General features: G+C 39.8%; 1 protein-coding gene across 1 annotated transcript in view; it reads left to right on the top strand.

The window, feature by feature from the left end:
* plxna4 (plexin A4) overlaps nt 1-20,371 on the top strand; it is a 311,022-nt gene that overhangs the window by 202,504 nt on the left and 88,147 nt on the right. Inside the window, exon 6 of the mRNA XM_084711313.1 lies at nt 16,798-16,921. Coding sequence (XP_084567439.1) covers nt 16,798-16,921 — 124 coding nt within the window. The remainder of the gene's footprint in view (nt 1-16,797; nt 16,922-20,371) is intronic.

The raw sequence follows: 20,371 nt of genomic DNA, 5'->3' as shown, positions 1-20,371 counted from the left end.
GCCTGCGGTTCTGTGATTGGCCGGGAATCCTGCTCAGCCATAGCTTGAATTGATTAACCTGACGTTACAGAAAGTAGCCAAAGGGAAATCCACTGAATGAGCACTTGATGCCCACGGGGTCCGTCTGCAGTTCTGTGGAGAAAAAGGGACAACAGATGGATGTTTTGTGAATCATAATGGAGCATAGTTATTTTTTTTGTCTTTATACTCAATGCAATGCTATGTTGTGAAATGCTTTTGGCCAAGGTTAAAGATATTTCTACAAGGAATAAAAAATGTGAAAACAGGCACCCTGCTGAGTACACTGACTGCAGACCAAAGGCTTAAACAATGCATCTTTAATAACATATAGTAAAAAGGCCAAAACACGAGAACTCTTCAGAATTCGCACAGACACTCTCCCGCCCACACTTACATTGTGCTGGAAGGAGGAGTGCTGAGGGGAAGGATAGCATGGGGTTCATCTTCAAAGTGTTCTTCCAGATAGTTTGTTGTTCCCAATCAACCTTGAAATCACCTCGCTGGTCTGAGAGCAAACAGGATGCAAGCTCTCCCTCTCTCCCCCTTTCTATCAGCATTGCCTTTATTTACTTTATAGATCGGTGAGAGGAGCTGTTAGAGAGAACACCAGGGGAAGAGGAGAAAGGCAATCAATAGTACAGGGGAGGAAATCAACAGGAGTGGATGGTGCACCTGTGTGTGTGTGTGTCTGTGTGTGTGTGTCATTGCAGCCATTGTCCTTGACAAACACTGACCATTCATTTAGAAAGGCAAATGCCTTCATTTATAGACATATGCTCCTATTTATCCAATCAGCCGTGTATCCCATATGCCCGCTATGTATTTTTTGAGCCCACTGGAAAACTTTGTCAGACACCCACCCCTCCCTCGAATAAACCTGAAGCCTCACCTGTCAACCAAACTGTCTTGGCCTATCACACTCCTGCTGCTCTTCTGCTGAGATGCACGACTTATGCTAATGCCTGTCGAGCTCGGCAGGTGAAAGGAAAGTCTTCTCTCATATCAGCCCCCCTTCTCATCATATTCCCCTTCTTTCCACTCTTTTACCATTGACATGGGATGTCATACTCTGTCAATCAGGGGAGAGTTCCTTAGAAAACTCTTACATAAGATTGCCTGTAAAGGATTATAGAAGAAGCATTGTGTAAGTCTAGCATACATATATGCTGATATTCTGCACATGTGATATTCATTCTTTACCTGAGTATTTATACAAAAAATTATGGATAAAAACAGTTGACTTTTCTGGTATTCTGCATATTCAATTATAGCATACTAGCTGTATGATATATGTAGGACTGGGTAGGTTAGGGTATTGCCTTAATCCCATCAGGTATTGGAAAATGTCTTGACATTCACAAAGCATGTTTGCACAAAGATCTAACAACACTAGTGATTGCTGTCTAATGTTAACACCCTTCTTCCACTATTTTCCAGTATCCCTCTTCTTCTACTATTTTCCCATTACCAGTCTGCTGCTTCTTCTACTTTGGTTTCTTCTTCTGCTTCTCCGCCTTCTTCTGCCTCCCTTTCTTCTTCTTTTACTTCTTGTTTTTCTTCTGCTTCTTTTTCATCTGGATCTTCTGGATTTTCTTTTGCTTGTTTGCTTCCCCTTCTTCCTCTTCTTCTTCATTGTATTGTTACAACCAATTTGTGACCAAACCAAGTAAAGACTGTGTTTCACTTTTAAGTCACTTTTCTACTATTAAAAAAACTGGATTAATTTTGTGGTATTTGTTGTCCAACAGAACAGAACACTCAGTTTTGTGTTTTACTGTTAATGCTAGTCTGACATGACATATTCCTTTTTCTGTGTGGTTTTCATCCACACTTCAACCCCTCTAAGTTAAGCAGGGGCACATCTACAATGTGCCAATATGCCAGAACCGTTAGAGCTACGTTATGGATATGTTACCTCCCTTAACGCCAGTCTGTCAGCTGTCAGTTTTGTGCGTGGTTAACTAGGCTGTCAACGCGCCTGTCATGCGTGACAGCCAGACAGATTGGAATCCATATTTGGAGAAGTAGCATTGTCAAAATGAATGTCATCATATTTGGCATGGATGTTGAGAATATCTCACATTACTGTGTGATATCGGTGTCAATTTGGAACAAGTGGTGCTAATGTTGCAATATCTTCACATTAATAATTGGTTTGACATATCTCAATCTCCGCTTTGGCTGCGATAGGAGTAATATTCCCAGAGCGCTGAAATCATTTCTCTTTCTCACTTTTTCTCACTTTTTCATTTTCTTTTTCTCCTCCTAACCTCTTCCTCTCCTCACTATCATTCATATCAAACTCTATCTCCAGCAGGCTTATCATACACCATATTTTTGTCTGTCTGCAGAAATTTCTGTATCTGTGCTTCTTTCAGATCCACTCAGTCTGTATATATTTGTTTATTTATCACCAGTTTCAGTGTGTGTTTTGGTGCATTGAACCCTATTACACAGTTTTTCTTCTTGTGCATATGAACAGACGTGATCTGTATGTTCTGTTTTCAGAACCTTTTTTGCCCATAAACAGTATCACTCTCCTATTCTCTTCTTTTCTCCAAGCACTCATAATCATCGATCCCTCCTCCCTGAAGTGGAACAGGGACAGTAAAGTCATCTGTGCTACTGGCCACAGGCAGATTCCTTCTCCCAGTTCATTAGAAGAAGGTCTGTCTATACAATCAATAGTAAACTTCTAGGGGTAGATTGTAATACACAGGGGCGACTTTATGAACCAGTGGACCAAGACAACTACTGTGGTAGCACTCTGATTTATCAAAATAAACAGGACAAGATAAATCTAAATGCTTTGATGAAGTTGTATTCTGGAGTCACACCATCACATCTTGATAAATAGTTGTCAAACATTTCTACAAGCTTATAAGGACACAAAAAAGTTCAAGAAGTCACAAGTAAACACATAAAATGGCTGATAAAACTTGCAAGTCATGCTGCAAAGCGCCTTGTCTTCTAAATCCTTTGTTTTCCCAAGACATCTTTGGTGCTGTCAAATGAATAACCTTTTCAGAGGGAAAAGCTAATTGGCAGATCCGTTGAACGGGTTCTCTTCCTCTCTCTTCCCTCTCTCTCTCACATTAATTCTGCACCGCCGCTACCTGTCGCTGTGTCACAGTCATCCGTTACCTCAGTGTGCTCATTACTGCGGTATGCCACACTAATGCTAATTAAATCGCAGCGCCACAATTAGCATGCTACCAAGGACTCGCGTTTGGTTGTGGCGACCACTATCCTCCCCCTGGAGATCGCCGTGAGTGCTTTGAAACATATTGTTGGCAGGGAAAGGAGTTGTTTAAACCAAAAGAAAGTTTTTCCTCTGATGTTAGAGTGAGATCTAACATTAGGCCAGTGACCTTTAAGGAAAAACATTAGCTGTGAGCTTATTTCCTGGGCCAAGTTAGAAGGGAGTAGGCAGATACTCCATATATAATGACTAATGTGTGTTAATTGCCTGTTAAAATGCACGATAGTGATGGTGTTGACTACATTCATACATTTAAAATTTGTTTATCTTTGAAAGGACCAGCAATTCTCAAAAACTCTGCTTATCAAAAGGATAATTTATTTGTGTTACAGACAAAAGTATGATAAAATCTAAACTTGCCTTGTGGAAAAATAATTTAATTAGTGTCCTTTCAGAGCCAAAATGCAAGGACAAAGACAAAGAGGGAATAATAAAAGGAAATGAAATGAGGGAGATGAACAGGAGATATTTAAAAAACAGAAGCTTCCTGGTCAATAAAGAAACATTAGATTACTAAGAAAAGCAACAATATACCAATAAAAATCACAAAAGCCAGTATTTTTGACGAAGTACAGTGTTTATGGCTAACAGCTGGACTATATCAACATATCCATTCACTGATAGATTATCAATGAAGGGATGTCTCTGGCAATTAGTAGACTTTAGTTTAAGCTTCCCATGCATCTCTACTCTGGACGCTCTGTACTTTAGGTCTCCTCTAAGATGCAGTTTACAGATCTGGGGCATTATTACAGAAACTTCCTGTTTTAAGTCTTGAGTAAAGTTTGGAAAAGTTTTTCCTCCCAATTTGGTAATACAGTACAAAGTTTAGGAATCCTATTTTATCTTAAATTCATTATCCTAAATATTTAATCCAACATTGCTTATCAACTTTTAGGTGTAATCCTAACACTACTACATAAAATTAGTTGCAACTATGACAATGCACTGCTCAGCCTCATACCTCAAAGCGGAGGGACTGGATCTGGTATGGAACAGCACTAGAAATGACTTGGTCAACTCTCAAAGTTAAATTTATTCAAAGTTGTTTCTTTGATCTTGAGATCCTTGCATCCATGGCACTTGGCTCTGATGTCTGTGCCCAGGGGAGGATGGCCCTCCCCTGAGTATGGGTGACTGGTTTCAGTCCCCCCCTTGCCCCCCCCCTTACCCCCACCCTGCACCTTTTGCTGGATGCTAAAGGAAGTTGAGGGAAGGGAACAAGGCCAAGAAGTGACAGGGGCATCAGGACGGAACGGAGTGCTGCACCTCCCAGTTCCCTCTCAACTGTCACCAGCATAGTATGGAGAGGCGCACACACACAAAACACACATACACAACAGCTGCACGCCCACTTTTAAGTCAGGACCATTGCTCACTGTCACCTATTGTCACCCTACCACACAGGGAAACACAGACACTTGAAAATGGACATGCACACTCACCCACAGTGGGGAAGGTGTCTTGCTTTTGTCCGGCAGAGCATGAACCAGACACACAGGGGCTGACATGAGACAGAGAGGATGAATGAGAGATGCTTTGACAGTGAAAGGAAGTGAAGGTAAATGGTGATGTATTCCACACGATGAGAGGGGTGAGCGGGAGAAGAGAGAGAGAAAGGTTACATAAATTCACAGGAAGAAAGAGTGGGGATGAGAAATCTTCCAGTGAAGAGCATAAATTAGACTCTAGCAGCAGGTACTCTAGTCGAGGATATGAGGGTAAACAACACACACACACACACACACACACGGCTCATCCTGACTATGATAGAGAGCAGCTCTGGGAGAAGGTACTCATGCAAGTCACCTCACATGTCCCATCACATAGCTGGTGCTATGGCAACAGTGGTGCAGTAAAAATAGAATAACTGTGTTATACAGTGTAATCCAAGAGTGATCCCCGCTGATTATTCAGTAATAATATCAGATAGCATCGTCAGTGAGATTACTCATGGTTGCCAAGATAAAATAATGTCATCGGTATATATCTATAGATATATGCACCAGCTGGACACTTTGAGGAAAAGAACACCTTTTAGTGTATACTGTAACAACCAGACATTTTTGTTTATACTCTGCAATTTTTAACCAAATTGCATTATCTATCATTATCATCACCCGTCATTATCTATTTACGACTGCAGCTAAGTTATTTTTATTGTCAGTTTATCTGCAGATTATTTTCATGAATAATTAGTTAATCATTAGTCCATAAAATGTCGTAAAATTGTGGGAAAATGCTCATCACGATATCCTGGAGGCCAAAGTGACGTCTTCAACAGTCCAAAACCCAAGGATTCTTCATTTACTCTCATAAATGACAATGGAAAGCGGCAAATCTGTATGTTTAAGGAGCTGGAACCGGCTAGTTCCTATTTTTTGTATTTTTTTCCTTTGTTGAAGTACTTCTACATCTTTTTCTTTACTTTAGTGTTCTTTCAATACACTATTTGTAATGATTTGGTGCTAAAATCATAGCCATATCCATTTCAGGCATTTTTTAAAAACTATATTTAAAAAAAAAATTACATTTAGTGAAGTTTGTTTAGGAATCAAAACTCAAGGTTTGGTGCTTAGGACTTGTCAGTCTTAACTTTGAACATGACTTGGAACTTGAGTGCAGAAGGCTTGAGGCTTACTTATGACTTGCAAACCTTGATTTGGTCTCACCTCTGGTAAATCTTTCTTGACATCAATATAAATCTAAAATTAATGAAATATCTAAAATTATGTACTTTATACATATGTACTTCAGAGCCCTAAGTGTCCTCCTCTCTACCACACGGTACAAAATGAAAAGTATAGTTTCAGTGTGCCTCCTTCAGAGTTACAGACTGCCTTGTAGCTGTGAGTAAACACACCTAAACTCAACAGGCTGGATATTGACTGCCTGGATCAATAGTATCATATGCTGCTGTTTACAGCTGCACACATGCAGGATCATAACACGGTGAGCATATGGAAGATAAAAGCCAAGTGCACTATTGAGACTGGTTGAAAAGCAGCCCTCCAGTGCCCTGCACTATCACCCACGAGGGGCAGTTATGAAAACATCATCAAACAGGAGACATGAATTCACAAATACCCTGGGATAATACTGTAGATGCACTGCAGTGATACGCACTTGTTTTCCCTTGTCAGTATCTGGGCTTTTATTTTATGAAAGTGAGGTCAGATTGTGTGATGTAGTAATAAATGGGACAAAGATATATGAGCTGTTTGGAAATGTTCCAATATTAGCTTTTGCATCCTTTGTCTGTCTTATCAGATCTAAGCTATTGTGATAATTCATATTGTCATCTATAATATGAAGGATGAGCAATCTTGGAACTCCCATGAGCATTTTAAAAGTAAATAAGTGTATACATGTAATTAAGATATACGAATATAGTATAGTTGGCTGGATGATTAAATTATAGTTTCTATAATGATAGTGCCCCTTCCACACTCTTATGTGTCAACAAAATGCGCCTTAATTGTCTAACTTGTTTTTTGGGGAAAAAAATCATAAAACAAAATGATTCAATAATTTAGGTAGTATAATTCATAACGGCTAATTTTGTAAGTGACATCTGTTTTGTTGTCACACTCTTTAACCTTCCTGCCCCTCACACACACACACACACACACACACACACACACACACACACACACACACACACCAACATAGCTCTGAGGCAGACAGATAAAGCTGTTTAATATAGAGAACCTGGCCTAATGGCATCTTCAGGGGCAGCCCTGGCATCACATATGCTAGATAAACAGCCTAATAAGCCTGACTCACCATCCCATCAATAGATAGCGCTGCCAGGGGATTGTTTGTTTGTTTGTTTGTTTGTTTGTTATGTGTGCATGTTGAGAAAGAGAAAGAGAGATGAAGGAAGTTGGTGGCACGGCTTTTGACAGCTGCTAAAATTGTGTGGTGGAGTATAAGACACCAAAAGTCACAGCAGAAAGAAACATCTGCTGCTTGTTTGCCCGCGGGGCCAGATTGATGCTGCCGATTGCCATCTATTCTCGTGTGTGTGCGTGAGTGAGAAATATAGGATTTATGGAGGTTGTTGGAAATAATAACTGCTAATGGCCCTCATTTTATTACAATGTTTATGGAACTTTGACTGACAAAATCAGGCTCTCAGAGATCATTTTACATGGGCAGAAATATGTGCAACTAGACTGCCAAACTATACTGCCAGAATATTTAATATATTAATTAAGCAACTAGCGACAAATCCAGTGAGTTATTCCAACCATCAGGGGAAAGTGAGAAATATACTCAAATCTGTTATTTTGTAATTTATTCCCATACATGCTGATGTCTTAGTCAGTGCTCCTCTGGCAGCAGCACAGTGTCTCTCAGTGTTTATTCTTGTTTGTCCACACCAACCGTGGTATGAAATATCAACCCTTGTCTATATACTTCCATTCAGTTGTCGCAATTCAATTTCAGTTCACTGAGACACACATCCAGTCATTGAGGTAGAGCAAACAAGTACAGATTTACCAAACTCCTTTTCATACTGTGGAAAAATTACTTAATTTAAGTTTTGCACCTGATCTGTTTCCCAACATGCATCAATCCTTACAAGTCCATGGATCAATGAGAGTGAAGGAAATGGCAAAAACATAGGTGCAGATGGGTTTAAAATGAGTTCTGTGAATCTGCCCTGGATTGCTCTTCCTCAATGATTGGATGCGTCTGAGTGAACTGAAATTGAATTGAAATAACTGAATTGGAATTGTGAGAGCCGGCTGTGGAGGTATAGAGACTTACCTTTTGATTAAGGGATCAAATACATAATCATAATATTACATATTATGTAAAGGTTTATTGGAATTCAGTTCCAATTGATTATTTCCATTTCAAATTATTTTATTCAGATTCAGTTTTCAGTGCAATTACTCAAATTTAGCAATTTAATACATACACTAATACTTATTACTCAAATTCAATTTCTAGTGACACACTTTTCTGTATAGTTTTATATCACGTGACTACCTCTGCAAACTCTCAGCAGCAGTGTTACTGTGTAATTTTCCGCTTAGCCGGTGTTCTTGCGTTTCTAGCATGTAAAGGGGACGGCTTTCCAGACTTGGGGGGGCAGACACAATTTCTCTGTCTTTGGGTATGGACTTATATGAGAGACACAGATTGTGTGTGTGTGTGTGTGTGTGTGTGTGTGTGTGTGTGTGTGTTCATTCGTCTATATATATATGTGTGTGTGCGTGTCCACAAACGGCAGTAACAGGGTCATGGCCAGTGGGCCAAGTAATGACTCTCCCACTGGCCCCTCCACACAGATTTCTGCTCTGTGGACCACCACTCTTAATGATAGCTCAAGAACACACACTGACTGCTGTGTGTGTGTGTGTCTGTGTTTTTAGGTGTTTATGTCTGTCTGTGTAGTCAAATGTGCGAGTGAGAGGATGTAGCCAGGCTGGATGTAGATGTGTGTGATGTTACTGAGGCTGTGTGACACAGCTCCTGCTCTACAGTACCTTATACAGCCTCAGGCTATTAGTATGTATAGGATTCCATATAGTGTGGTGTCTGATGATGCATGGGTAGTATGGTAATAGGGTTTCAGTTGGACTACAGAGTGCCTGTTTGTTCTGCATTGATTTACCACTAACACGTCTGTGAAAGCAGAAGCCCCGTTGTTTAGTATACAGCAAATACTTAAAAAGAAATTTTCTAATTTACAAGGGAGGTTTTGTTTTTTGTCCTTGTGCAGCATTATGTCTGCATGTATGTATGAGATTGAATATCTTTAGTGTATTTATACATTTATATACTTGTGCTGTAAGTGTGTGCATGCGCGCAACCTGTGTTCATGTGTTGTTTTCTCCAGTGACATGAGCATTTGATTGAGCCGAGGATGGCTGGACCTCGGTTTTGTGAGAATTTAATAGCTTTCATTTCCCAGACTGCTTGACCTTCTCCAGGCCTCACATTAGATATGCATTACACCTGAAGTCTCACATGGCCAGATACATCTGCACCCTCTCTTTAGTATATTCTCTCTATACGCTCCCCTGAGCCCTGCAACCCGCGCCCCACTGATACTCGACTAGTTTTAGCCACAAGGGATCAAGCCTGGAATTATACTTTGTCCCTGTGCCTTCAAAATAACAAAGAATATCGTATTTTTGAAACTGACTTCGGCTGTTGTGTTTATATTTTGTCACCATGACATTGTGCTTCGTTCATAACTCTTTCTAAAGTTTCTCCGTTTACTGTTGTGTGTTTTTCATATTCCTTAAGTTTAAGGTTAGTTCTTTGAAGACACTGCAGTATCATGCATATTACAAAGTTTGCAGTGAATTAGACCCATTTGAAGTCAACAATCAAAGGTCCAGTGTGTAAGATTTCATGGGGATAAAATGGCTTAACTTGACTGTACTCTGCTTTGCTTTGTCCTGAAAAGCTGCAACCTTTTTTCCCTGACAAACTGACACCCAAACTGTACATTTACTACCAGACTGATAACTTCGCTGCTCATCCTTATTTCTAAATCCAAAATACTCCCAAATAGGAACAGAGGCATTCTTCTTTTTTACCAGGTAGTGCTGTTGGTTTATCTGGCAGAATTAATGATAATGATAATAATGATAATGATAATATAAAGAGGAGCGTCATCAGGATTCTTAATACTCGTGTATAATACAATACCTTGATACCTCCCAAGCCTGCTCACCACTAGAGGCCACTAAATCCTACAGTGGTCCTTTAATGTTGATTGATGACATTTCTTCGATATCTTGTATTCTTAACAGCGCAATCAATTAAATCATCCAAAGAACTAAATGATGAATGTTATGTGATGAAATATATTATCCAAAAGACCATCTAGTTTTGAATGGCCATGACAGCCTCATCAGCAACATTTGCAGAGGCTAAAAATCCTTCTCTGCCCTCTTCTCAGTCTGACTCTAATTGTGTCACCTTATCAAAGGCTGGGAGAAACAAGAGTGCAGATTAGTTTCCATTCAGGGCCAATCTAATCCTTTCAGCTCGCTCTCGCATAATGTGTCATTGCCAGTCAGTCAAACAGCTCTGCACAACAGCAGTGTTTACTAACCAAATGAATAGATGTTGGACATCTAATTCTCCACAAAAAAAAAAAGATAGCCCCAGTCAGTCGGCTTTTTATGACTGTTATTTGAAATCTAAATCGCTTTGATTTCTGTGGTTCTCTAAATGGTCTATTCTTTGATGTTTACAAAGGGTGGGATTGTTTCATATTGTTACAAACGATGCAATCTTTTTTTCTTTCAAGGTCTGTCTGGATAGTAATTGAAAACAATTATCCAGTGCTTTGCTCTGATAATACCCACCTCTTACATCAGCTAAACCTTGTACAGCATTATCTTCAATATCCTTTCATTGGAGCCCCAAATCAGCCAGAGCAGCCACATAAATTCCCCTGCACAGTGATGTGGACATGTGGGTTAATCCAAATCAATATGTGTACATATCTTACACACTGCTGAGGAATTCAGTCAGGATGCAAAACCACTTCTTAAAGAAAGATGCATATATGTTAGCTGGTGGCACTGACTAGCATTAGAGTAGGTTTTTCTGCCAGAATATACAGCAAAATGAATGTTAACTTGGTAGTAGTAGATAATATTTCATCAGTCTGATTGAAATCATCATGATTAGAAAATCCAACTTGACTCTATACATGGACGTGTTTTTTTCCACTCAGTAATTTTCAAGATGGGAACACTAGCTTCTTTAAATTGTTTAAGGTTTCTAGTGGAAAAGTTGTATCCGGTACTGACCATATCGGTTTGCTACTGCCGTGTTTTCTGGCCCCGGAAACTAACTTTCTTTATCTTTTTGACACATCACCTACCTCCTCATGGGACGGACATGTGCAGAAAGAATATATTTATTCCTGCCAACACCTCTAGTCTCACCCTCTCACCCTCGGGTCAGTCTCTTCTGTGTTTACATGAGGCAGTTTTATTATGAATGTGCTATTATTCTGATTATTTGTGGAATATAAGGATTGATGTATATGCCAAAACACAACATCAATAGCCCATCCTGCTTTCAACCAAAATGCATGACTGCAATTTTCTCCTGTCTCAGTGTTTGCAAGGTAAACAGTGTGTTAACGGATGACATTGCATTGTGCTGCCGAAAAAAGTTAACACTTTTTCACCAGAATACCCTGTGTTTTGTTGGAGAAGCCCTATGCGGAGGCCCTGTACACTGGGCAATTGCAGTGGTCTCGTTGAATTGAATGAGAAAACTTTGTGTTTCTTTTTACAGCAGTGTCATTGTCCAACCTGAAAGGAGGCAGAGATATTCAGAGAGAAGAAAAAGCCCCCCTCTTCCACTGAGTCACAGTCCCTGCATGGCCCGTGTCTGGGATGTCAAAGCTAATAATTCGACCTGTTTGCTGTTTCATCCTGCCCAGCAAGTCTGCGACCTTCTGACTCTGAGAACGAGATGAAACTTGCAGTCCCTGCAGAGCTGTATGACATCTTCCAGAGATAAACAGAGGCCATTCAGGTGGCTTCAATGCAATTCACTGGCTTGCACTACCACCTCTATTAATAACAAATATGACACAACACAAGTCTGTGAAGAAATGTATACAGCAAAAGTTTGCATTGCAAGTAAGGCTAGAGTACTCCACCAAGAATCACAATACTTAATCTTTGTAGATATTCAGGATTGGATTTTTTCTAATCAAACACTGTGGGGTCCAGAGTTTTGGAATTAAAGAAATGACACTTTAGGCAGGGTGATCAAACTCCTAAAAATATGAGAAATCCATAATGATAACTAAATAACTAGAAAATGCACTCAGACCCTTCGCCAAGGAGGCAGTTCACTGTGATGGTTAAAATCTGTAATTAGAGAAATGTAATTGCAGAATGCAGACATTTTGCAGTACTTTCAGCAGCAGCCATTCTGCAGGCTGGGTGGGAAATTTTAGCAGCTAGATGTGACCTGTGGGCTGCCAGTTGTATATCCCTGTTGTGAAAGAATTCTACATGAAGTCATCATTTAGAAGATAATGATATTTGATGTTTAAAGCATACATCATAATCTTCAAGATGAATATTTAATGATAACAGTGAATGTAATATAATAGGGCGGCATGGTGGTGCAGTGGTTAGCACTGTTGCCTTACAGCATGAAGGTTCTGAGTTTGAATTCCCCACCCGGCTGGTTGGGTCAGGGCCTTTCTGTGCACGTTCTCCTCACGTCTGCGTGGGTTCTTTACTGGTACCGTGGCTTCCTCCCACAGTCCACAGACATGCAGCATAATAGGTTAACTGGTGACTCTAAATTGCCCAGAAGTGTCAGTGGTTGTTTGTCTCTATGTGTCAGCCCTGCGATGAACTAGTGATTTGTCCAGGCTGCCTCTCACCCACGGACAGTAGTTATAGGTTCTGAGGCAGTATGGCAGAAGGGTCCAATATAAACACACACTCAGTGAAAGTAGAAAATTAATCCATAAGGGTTTGTGATCACTGGACTTTTCTTCAGATTGATGTTCTTGCAGGAGAGCGAGGCTGTTTGTTTTTAAATTAAAGTTTCCATCTTCACTGTACATTTGCATAACAAGCTATACAAATTGGCCCCTGTCCACTTCTTAGAGCAAGTGGTATACCCTCTCTAATGATAATGTATTAACAGGCCCCAGTCCAGTGATGCCAGGTTTAGTTGTTACACTCATCAACTCACGCTGCCTCATTATGTCTTTTTGGCTTGTAACTGTATTGAGATACATTATAGAACCCTGCTGATGATAAAACTTGTGGGCTGCAAATCTTCCCGGGCATAATTGTTGCTCATAAATATTATATATTGTGACTCACACACATAAAAACCTAAAAATGTTATTTGGTGTGAGATCGACATTAACAACAACATCCTTCCATTCCTCGCTGCCCCCACTGTTATTTACAGCAGCCAACGTTTCATAGAGACAGTGTCATAAAGTTGGGCCATATGGATAGACGAAGTGAAACGGGAGTTGTGTTCAAAATCACTCCCTTGTTCACTCATGCTCTATTTCCTTATATAACGAACACTCAATAGATCACTCTGCAATGTGCACTAAATTGAGATGTCTTACTTATGATTGTTTTACAACCTCAAGAATAGAAAGTTTCTCAACTGTATTTTTTGTGTTGTGGGATTGTAAGTAGAAAGTAGTGTACATGCTATTGACACTACTTCTTTGTTCCATTGTGGTGGGTTTTTTGCATTTAGACACTTAGAATTCAGACACTCAAGTATAATGGTTGACTGAGGTTGGAGCTTGGAATGATGTCACATCCAAGTTGACTGCATTTCAATACAGAAAAAAACATGCAACATGCCCACAGAAGATAATGTTGTGTTTACGACTCATTTAATGAGTCACAAAGAAACAGAACTGCTAATAAACAGCTTCACTGTTGTTTATGCGTGGAGCAGCCATGTTGGATTTTGAGGCCAGGGTTGGTGAGGTTCCTCTGACGGCAGAGAGGTTTTTAGACAAGATTAGAAAGGCAGTGGTTTAACAATTGACTTAAAGAGAGGGTGCTTCTTTATTGATATGGACTAAACCAAGGTATGATGATGCAGTTACCTGCACATGCCTTTTTTTTTTTTTTTTAACAGGAGCTCAAAAGCTTAACGTCAGAGACTAGCTCAGACATGACATCATAACTTTGTCTCTTTGATCACATTCCTCATAAATCAAAATAATACTTGGGATCTCTGTCTGATTCACCCAGCAACTTGGAAAAATGGAAAGATGTGGATAAAATAAAAAAGGCGCAGCTTTTTAAAAATGAACATTAAGTTTTGATGTAACTGAGAAACAGTGAAAACATGAAGAAGTCAGTTTGTTCAGGGTCAGGTTCAAGAAGATCTGTGCTTGATTTGTAGGTGGGCTGTTGTGTGTCATCCTGTGCCTGAACATGACCCAACTCTACTGGATATGATTCATAACAGGATCATAAACAAAACAAAACTAGAAACTGGAAAATTAACAGTGACTCAGAATTAATAGCATCTAATTTACACTGGCTGCCTCTTGAAGTATATCTCCTTAAACACATTGGACTTGTATGACAGCATTTGATTGAAGCTAATCTGAGGGCAGCTGGGTGCCTTCTTACTTTATTAGGTGCTTAATATTCATTTGTTATTATTAGTGTGGATTTTGTCACTCTTAAGACTCAACATCCTCCAGGTATCAATAAAATGTAGCTGTTTATACAGATATTAAAGAGAAAAGCAGATAAATGCGTATCTACTGTGCATGAGTCTGTGTGTATTTGATAGAGGGAGAAATAGATTTGAATGGCAGAAACCTCTACTCACCCATTTGTTATTCAATTGTAATGATTCAGTCACTCATAGTGATGATTCACTTAGGGAGATTGTGCCAGTAAATGCTAATAATGCATCACTGCTAGTCTTTTTGGCATGAAATTTGCGATTTTTCGAACCAAAACAGTGACACTGTCAAGGAGTGAGCACAAAGAGAGGCATCATTATACAAATACTTGCACACAAACCAAGGGCAGCACGTACACAAAATGTCCTGCTGAGCATTTTTATACGCTGTTATTCCTCCGTGTGTAAACAGCAGACCTGTGGGTGTGCAAAGAACCAAACTGAGTGTATGTTTATATATATATTTGTAGGTGAAAGTATGCATTTGTGGGATTTTGTGTGTGCTGTTTGCCTGGGGGTACTTATACGACGTGGTCTTATTAAATCAGTGCTAGAAAAGGAGGAACAGACAGGAGTGATAGAGAAGCACAAAGGAACTCAAAGCGATTAAACCCCTACTCAAACCGGCTTAGCAGCGAAAGCTTCACAGAAAGCCAACAATGGTCGCCTTCCTTTTAAATCTTGCTTCTCTTCTGCTTTCTTTTCCACACACTCTATCCCTCTCTCCTGCACTATTTACCCCTCCTCCTGTTCTCTTCCTCTCTCGAACAGATTATTTCTTTTCTTTCTCTTCGTGTCTGTCTTCTTTGCGGCACGTTAGGCCGATTTAACTTTACAATACTCATGTCAGGTCAAAACCCACCCTCCCTCACTCTCTTCCAATTCAGGATAAAAAAGCTCCTTGCTGCATAAGGTATTACTGTATCTCAGACGTCAACCACCTCAAAAGTCTTTCTTTCTTGCGTTCATTACGATTTCTTCCTTTCTTTTCAGTCTTTTACTTTTCTTCCTCTAAAAGAGTTTTAGGACATTCTTTGGATTTGCCAGGTTTGTTAATTGCAAAGGAAGTTTTTGTCTAAATCAATAGGAGACTTGCATAAGTCTATGAGGGGATTAGATGAGAACAAGGCTGTGTGGGTCTGTGTGGAGACGAGTAGAAGATTGAGGTTATATTTCAATTCGGACCAGTTAAATTCTTTCAGAATTTCTCACCAAACATTCATTTTCCAGCAATTTAAAGCCCTAAAATTCTGCTAAGGGACCCTTTTAACTAACCAGAGAGCCATGTAAAATATTTACCATTTCCACACAGTCAAACCTGACACCCCAGTGCTCCCACTACAGTCCCTCCTTCTTTAAAAAAGACTTTTACTTATAGCGAGGTACTGTAGAAAACTAGTGAAGTATTTTTACAGTGTGATATTCGTACTTTTGCTCAGTAAAGGATCTGAATACTTAAACGAATGAAGAGTTGGGCTCAAAAGTCAGTAAGTTACCTTGAAATTTTTAGTTGCTGCAAGTGTTTAATGAGAATGAATTGCAGTTCTGTTACACAGTAAAAAAAAAAAAAAAGTCTTCTTCTGAATCTTTGAGTTTTAGATTATTGTTCACACTTAGCTCTGAACCTGATAATTAGAAGTAAGTTGCCTTGAAATGTTGATATTCTCACCTTTTACGTTTTTACAGTGTGCTGCAAGTGTGTGGTGGGAATGAACTGCAGTTCTCTCACAATCCCATTTAGATGTTCAAACTATGTGGAGTTACCCTGCAGTATGTCAAGGGATAGAAATAGGAGCCAGTAAATTCCTCTTACAGCACAAAGGGTCCAGTCCTCCAACTCCCCAAATCGCTGTAGTGGACTGGATTAGACCACCTGGTGTGGTATTAAGAAGTGGAGGAATCCATCCCCAACCCCCACCAACATTCACATCTCCACCTGCACTTGGCATTGCCCATGAATGCCAGTCATTAAGACAGCATTACAAAGACGAGGCCTACCTCTTTCCCAACGGACCGGCTCCACTTCCACACATAGAGCAGCCATTGTTTTAAATGCCGCTGCTCCCACCCCCTGGAGACCAGCTTTTCCATTCACTGGCCACTGTAGCTGGTGCACTGCTATAGAGGAAATATGATAAATGTGTCTCACTCCGTCTGTCAGGGAGCGGCGGGACATTCTCTTTTTCCCAGGTGCCAACAGGTGGGAAGGGGTAAGCCCTGGTCAGGTTACTAGATTCGCGTATGTGTGTATGTGCATTTGTCATCCGTGAATAACACCCGCTCTCTGTTGTGTTTTTTTTTTTTTTTTCCAGGTGCACCAGAAAGGAGAAATGCGAGCGCTCATCAGAGCCCCGTCGCTTTGCATCAGACATCAAGCAGTGTGTGCGTCTCAGTGTCCACCCAAACAACATCTCAGTGTCACAGTTTAGTGTCACGGTGAGTGGAAACACATTATTCCTCATTTACACTAAAAAAGAAACGGTGACCTGTATTCTTGGGCTGCCCCCAACTGAAGACTGAGAGTTAGCTCAAGCCATTAGTCGACTAGTCGGTGGATGTTTGTGATTAATTTAATTATGTAAATATTTTTTGGGTGGAGAATCAGAAAATGTTTTGAGTCCCAGTGCTGCATGAGAATGTTACAAATAACTTTGATAACACTGTGCTATGTTGCAAAGAAATACAAAACCACTATAATGAGCCTTTAAAATATAAGTTTTACAAAGAAACAGAATGAGCTGCCTGTTAAATGCTAACAGCAAAAGTAGTAATGATTCTGAATGTGTCGAAACAACTAGCAAGGAGACTGAACATCTTGTTAATTTATTTCAGCACAGTTTAACATCACACAGTTCTCAATCAAATCACAGGAATAAATGACTTCAAACCTCACAATGACAAATACTCACAGACTTATCAACATGATGGGTAATGTATACTTGCAAATTAACTCTCACTCCTTAACTACTTCATGCCTCTCCTGTCATTGCCTCCTTATCCGAGCCACAGTAAATCACCTAAGTATTGTATTCTCTGTTGTCAAATCAGCCTCCAGTGGTCTTGAAGGCTGTGCACCAGTCCTGGCACTAACATCAAGGCGCAGCCTCCAAATTAGAGATGTCGCAACTCTCCAAATCCACAATTTGATTTGCCTTTGAATTTTAAGGTCACAATTTGATTTGTTTTTTGATTTAAACATTTTTTTTCAACACGGCTATTAGAGTTATCACGTACAAAATGCCACCAGCCTTCTTTTAGGTGGCCTTCTGGGTAACCTGAATTCCGAATATGTAACATAGACGAGAGGTTTGGTTGCAGGAAATGAGTATCTCCCAGTGCCAGCACAATGCCACAGTCACAGTGCTTTTTAACTGGTCTCAGTTTAATACTGATGTCTCTGTATGAACCACATGGTAAAAAAAGACCATTTGACACCCCTGTGGAATTTTAGTTTTTTTTTCTGTGACTAACATACTAATAAAAACATACTAATTGAAACCATTAGAAGCAGCTCTGCTGTTTTCTAAAGGTGGGGCACAATGTTTGCCATAAGTTTCCCTTCTTGCAGCTGCAAATTCTTTATCTATTCTTATCCATACTGGTTGTCATTACCTTATTGTTTTATTACTAGGCTTTATTCTTGTTGCATTTTAAGGATAAAATGCAGTCAGTTTTTAATTAAAGGTGATTAAATATATTTTTATTTCAATAAGGAAACAAGACTTCACCAAGTATTTGTTTTAGTGGAGCCATATTTCAGTAAACAGTTGAGTCTGAACAAATGTGTTTCTAGTGAGAAAATCTTGTCTGGCAGATTGACAATATCACACACTCAAGCATAATTTGTAATGCGATGTAATTATGCTCTAGATACTGATTAGTAGCCAGTGTTAACTCTGTAATCCTGCTTTACATCATTTTACCGCCTGCCAACGCGCATCCTTCAAATCCTGACCTCAACTTCCCATCCTGTCCAGTGAAATACTCTCCCAACAAATGTCAACAATCATTAACAGCACACAGTTTAGCTCAGCTGCATTTATTGTGATTGCTGGCAACTAAATGCAGCACTTTTTCCCCCTGGACATTTCATTGTAAAACAGCTGCCAGATTTAAAGGGTCTGAATAGTTTTTGATTGTTCAAGTGTATTGATTAGTGTGCAGGGAGCTTTGATACACTGCAGCAAAAACATCTGGAATTGGAGATATACAAACACTGGTTGGGTAATTGTTTTTTCTACAGTTTTCTCGACCTTTCAATACTCTTTGTTTGCATTCACATCTGGTGTGATAGTATTTGATGTAATACAGGTGTTACGTAATTTGTTGCATGATACTGCTGTATTGCTGTATACATAGTGACTCGTTTAGCTGACTAGAATTGTTGAAAGTTTGAACAACTGGAATCATTAGTCGAAGCCCCCGTAATCGACTGACATTCTTCCAGTTGAGCATTGTTTTTTTTTTTTCTTTCGTGAGCCCTGTGTGTTGCACTGGACAGACCCACTGACAAAGGGCTTGTCAATCACACGGTAGCCCCGCCTCAAAGCATACTCTGCCTTATCGTCCGCTATTTAATATACAGTCTGTGGTTGCCTTCGGGTGAAATTAATCAAATAGCTCTTTCCTCGTTTTATCCCCGTGTACTACCAGATTTCACCTTCACCAAAGGCCCAATCTAATTTGACAATAATTTCTCACTGTGACGGGAACAAGTGGCTTCTAATATTTTTAAGCCCTTGCGTAGTTGTGTGTCTGCATGTGTCTACACCCAAAGGTGTCCGATTTTGCTGCAGAAAAAGTTTGACCTCGCCTCAACACATCATGCTATTCTACATGTTCCAAGTTTTTTTTTTTTTTTGTCAAACTCAGTGTGTTGGAATAAAAATAATCCATTTTATTTAAAGATTGTAACAATGAATGTTATGAAAATCCCACTGACCTTAACCACCTGAAGCGATGTCACATTTCAATTCCCATTTCCGACTTAATGGTGGCCTGGAAATGGCTTTGTATCTCAGAGAGCAAGTGCATAAATATCCAATATGATTTTCTAAGGTCAAGCCTGAATGACTATTCTCCATCCATGTTTGCTCTAAGGGTCACATGAGAGGTGTTGATTTTCTGAGGTACACCTCTGCATCACTCTAATGATATTCATGGCTTTTGTGTGTGTGTGTGTGTGTGTGTGTGTGTGTGTGTGTGTGTGTGTGTGTGTGTGTGTGTGTGTGTGTGTGTCTGTGTGTCTGTGTGTATGAGCCTTTAGAGAGTGTTTAACCTTTTCCCAGTGAGCAGGCTTTACCCAAAGGCTATGCCACACGTCTCCCATCCAACTGATTGCAGGGCAGAGGCTTCTGCCAGACAGACAGGGCTCCTACTTGACCTTTGTGTTATTAAATATTTGTTTGGAGAGATAAGCCAAGGCATTCTCGACAGCAACAGACACATTCCACTGCAAAAACCAGACCCACCTAATAAAAAACAGCTATTATGTTCATTTACATTTAATCTTCAAGTGTCTTCTGGTAAACTAAATGCTCCAAGAGGAATTGTGTATATCTATATATCATTTCAAGCAGCTACAACAAAGTAGAGATTGGATCAATCTGATATCGGTATTGAGGTCTAGTATTGATATAAAGCATTCAGTGGGTATCAGTGTTGCAACACTGACCCACTTTCTGATCTAAATTCCATGATGCAATGTATTTGCCACAGATTTTTTTATCTATTAATGTTATGCTAGGCAGTGCGAATTGAGAGCTGTGTAGCGCTTTTCACCTCTGCTGTGCATTTGCATGTAATATAAGGGAACAGCTGGAGAGAAATAATAAAAACAAAATAACAGCCACCTCAATCATGGTGTAACAAAAACAGAGCACAAAA

Source organism: Lutjanus erythropterus, chromosome 22 (genome assembly GCF_056507025.1).
Source record: "Lutjanus erythropterus isolate fLutEry1 chromosome 22, fLutEry1.hap2, whole genome shotgun sequence".
Taxonomy (NCBI): domain Eukaryota; kingdom Metazoa; phylum Chordata; class Actinopteri; order Lutjaniformes; family Lutjanidae; genus Lutjanus; species Lutjanus erythropterus.
This window is presented reverse-complemented; position numbering and strand designations above follow the sequence as displayed.